Source organism: Ursus maritimus, assembly GCF_017311325.1.
Source record: "Ursus maritimus isolate PB19 chromosome X unlocalized genomic scaffold, ASM1731132v1 scaffold_X1, whole genome shotgun sequence".
Classification (NCBI taxonomy): domain Eukaryota; kingdom Metazoa; phylum Chordata; class Mammalia; order Carnivora; family Ursidae; genus Ursus; species Ursus maritimus.
In genome coordinates this window covers 79,627,868-79,630,939 of record NW_024423319.1, presented here as the reverse complement: position 1 = coordinate 79,630,939, position 3,072 = coordinate 79,627,868, and the positions used below count along the sequence as shown (strand labels likewise).

Genomic DNA, 3,072 nt, shown 5'->3' with positions numbered 1-3,072 from the left:
TTTGCATACGCACTGGCCTTATCTCTGGAATGGTGCTGGCCCAGCCCCAGCCACCCCCCTGCCCACCTGCCCATCCATCTGTCTATCTGCCTCAGGTGTCTGGGAATGCTGGTTAGAGGCTACCAGGGAGGGGGACTCCAGGGGCCGGCCCCCAGGAGCTGAGGTCTGAACAATACCTTGGAGTCAGAATATAAAAGTCAAGGGACTCAGGGGTGGGCTTGGGGGGGTGGCCATCCCCCCCTACTTGCCCACCTCCCAAGAAGCAGGCTTGATGGTCAGAAAAAGGATCCTTGAGGCCAAGGGGGGTCTTTGTTGGGGGTCTGTGCTAGGCTCAGCCACTGTCACAACTGTTGCTGAGGTGGCTGCTGTGGGCAGGGCACATGCAGCCGAGGAGTCAGAGTAGAGAAAGGGGCCGAGGGGCCTGAAGTGGCCCCTAGGGCCGGCTCCAAGCCATTCTGGTTCTCCTGGCTGCTGGGGCTGCCAGTGGTGGGCAGGGGTTGGGGGGGGCCCTCACCCCCAGTCTCCTCCTCCAGCTCCTCCTCCTCCTGGGCCTCCTCGGCCTCTGGCCCTGAGCTCCGTACCCTCTTTGGCTCTAGCTCCTCTCGGGCTGGGTCGTCGCCCTCCCCACCCCGATCCACCTTCCGCCGTCGCCGCCTCTCCAATGCCCGGCCCCGTGCCCGGCTCCCATGGCGCTCTGCCTTCTCCAGCTGTGTATCAGACAGGCAGAAAGAGGTGTGGGCCAGCGGTCAGGCCTGGGATCCCTGCCTCCTTGGCCTGACCTCCCGGCCCTGTCCATGATCCCTGTCCTCACCTCCAGAAGTGTGCGGATCCGCTCCATGTCTGGAGGCTGCCCAGCCCGCAGTAGCTGCCAGATGCTGTGGTTCTCATCCAGGGTCACCTCAAGCAGGTCCCCTTCTAACATGAGCTCCTCCAGAGGGGCCCGGGTTGCCTCAGGCAGCTCTAATGCGGGGCCAGTCAACTGTGGCAACAGTGAGGACAGCAGCTCCAGGTCTGGTGGGTTGCAGGGACATTCTGGGTTAGAGGCTGCTCCTGGCTGTGTCCCCACCACCATCACCACAAAGCCGAGGAGCACATGGGTCACTGGGGATATCCAGTAAACAGTCTACCCACACCTAGACCTACCTCTCTTACCTGAGCCCTCCCCCGGGGCTACCTTCTCAGGACTGGTCACACTGTCTCCATTCTCCAGTAAGCCTGGGACCTGCCAAGGAAAGCAAGGATGGATGGTGGTAACTGAAGAACCAGGCCCTATTCCCCGCCGACCCCAGACTCAGGGACGTTCCACCTCCTGCAGGAGGAGAGGAGACAAAGGCTGTAGCAGGGAGCAGTCTGGGGTTCTGGACAGAATATAGAATGGGGAAGGGAGGCCGGGCCAAGAGAGATCAGAAGTCAGACAGCAGGGACAGGGCTGGAGCCTAAATGGGGGCGGGGGCTAGGAGACAGGAATTTGGGGGCAATAGCTGGGTCAGGCAGCTCACCTTGGGCATATCCTTGCCACTGCCTTCTCTGAGAGGGTCAGAGGCAGGGGCTGAAGGGTAGGTAGGGGGTTCCTCAGACTTGGGTTCAGCCTGCAGCCGCTCGCGAAGCTCAGCCAGCCGTCCCAACAGAGCAGTCACATCCTCAGAGGCCAAAGCCTGCCTGGCGCGGCCTTGCCAGCTGATGGCCCTCTCTGTGAGACACTGCAGAGCCTCGCCCTCGGGCAGCCGCACAGGCAGTCTCTGCAGGGCTACCAGCAGTGCCAGGATGGTCTCCAGGCGCGGGCGCCGTGAGCGCATGCACAGCGGACACAAGAATTTGGTGTCCCACTCCCACCAGGCCAGCAGTGGGGAAGAGGTGGGACTGGGCCTCGGGGAGCTGAGGAGGCGGGGTACCGACACACATCGCCCATGGAACCAGTCCTGACACAGGTCACACTGCAGAGCTCCCACCCCAGCCGGCACCTGCCCACACACACAGACAGAGGTTGCAGAGGAAGCCGTGGCTGATGATGCCAGTGGACTGGGCTTGGCAGAGTTGGTGCGACGCAGCTGCAGGATACCCTCCTTCTCCTTCTGTTCCCCCTCCTTGAAGGCCACGATCTGGCATGCCCAGGACAGCGGGAGAGGAGGTCAGCAGCCCATCCCCTCCCTCCTCTGGCACCTTTAACACCCTACTCCCAAACTAGGAGAAGCGAGGCCCAAGGAGCAAGCGGTCTGCCCAGGGTTGCCCCGCTCAGACACTTATCACCATCAGGCTCTCGCTGTGGGCAGCAGTTCCTTACCACAGAGCCTGGGTCCCTGAGATCCTGTGCAGACAGTCCCAGCAGCTCCGTGTCAGATTTGTACAACCCCAGCTCCTTCTCCATCCACCGGCTGCGCTTGGTGCTGTCCGAGCCAGCGTCTGCACACGGGCAGAGCACCTGAGGCAGGCAGACAGGGTGCGGATGACTCGGCTTCCCCTACCTCCCACTCCCCAGCCCACACGTTCTCCTCTGAGCCATCTCACAACAGCCGGACCGGAGGCAGGAGAGGCTGGGGGCCAGGGTGTAGGCCTCACCTCCAGCAGTGTGTAGCAAGAATTCTTCTTGAGGAAGGTCTTGGAGGCCTTCTCCCTCCAGGAGTGCGCTGTCAGTACCTGCAGCTCTAGCTGTCTCAGCTCCTCCAACCCCACAGGTAGGTCCCGGCCCACAGCCACCAGGCCCTCTAAGTCATCCAAGCAGGGGTAGTGGTCACCATTCTGGGACAGGGGCAAGAGAAAGCTCAAGTCAACTTGCCAACATCAACCGAAGTGACTCTGTGCCTGGCCCTGAGCTGGGAAGAGACACTAGACTTGTAGTTTTTGGGCAGAACAAAACAGGGATCATGCTAAAGGGAAGCGTTCCTACAACTCCCACACCCACTGGCTCAGCCCGCAGATAACCCGGGCAGTCCCCCTGACCATCGGACTCATCACTTTGCTGTGGTCTGCCTCTTCCACGTTCCCTGCTCCTACCATTCCGACCCTTTCCGCAACCTCTTCACCCTCAGCCTGGCCTTGCGAGCTCTCCTCACGTGGCTCACCGCCAAGCACATT

At 61.7% G+C, this 3,072-nt stretch overlaps 1 protein-coding gene across 3 annotated transcripts in view; it reads right to left on the bottom strand.

Annotated features, from left to right (window-relative positions):
* Positions 1-17: 17 nt before the first annotated feature.
* Positions 18-3,072, bottom strand: part of KDM5C (lysine demethylase 5C) — a 36,208-nt gene continuing 33,153 nt past the window's right edge. For all 3 annotated transcript variants that reach the window (XM_040631388.1, XM_040631386.1, XM_040631389.1), the window contains exon 26: positions 18-707. In XM_040631388.1, the coding sequence (XP_040487322.1) occupies positions 342-707 (366 nt within the window). In that variant the 3' untranslated portion in view covers positions 18-341. The remainder of the gene's footprint in view (positions 708-3,072) is intronic.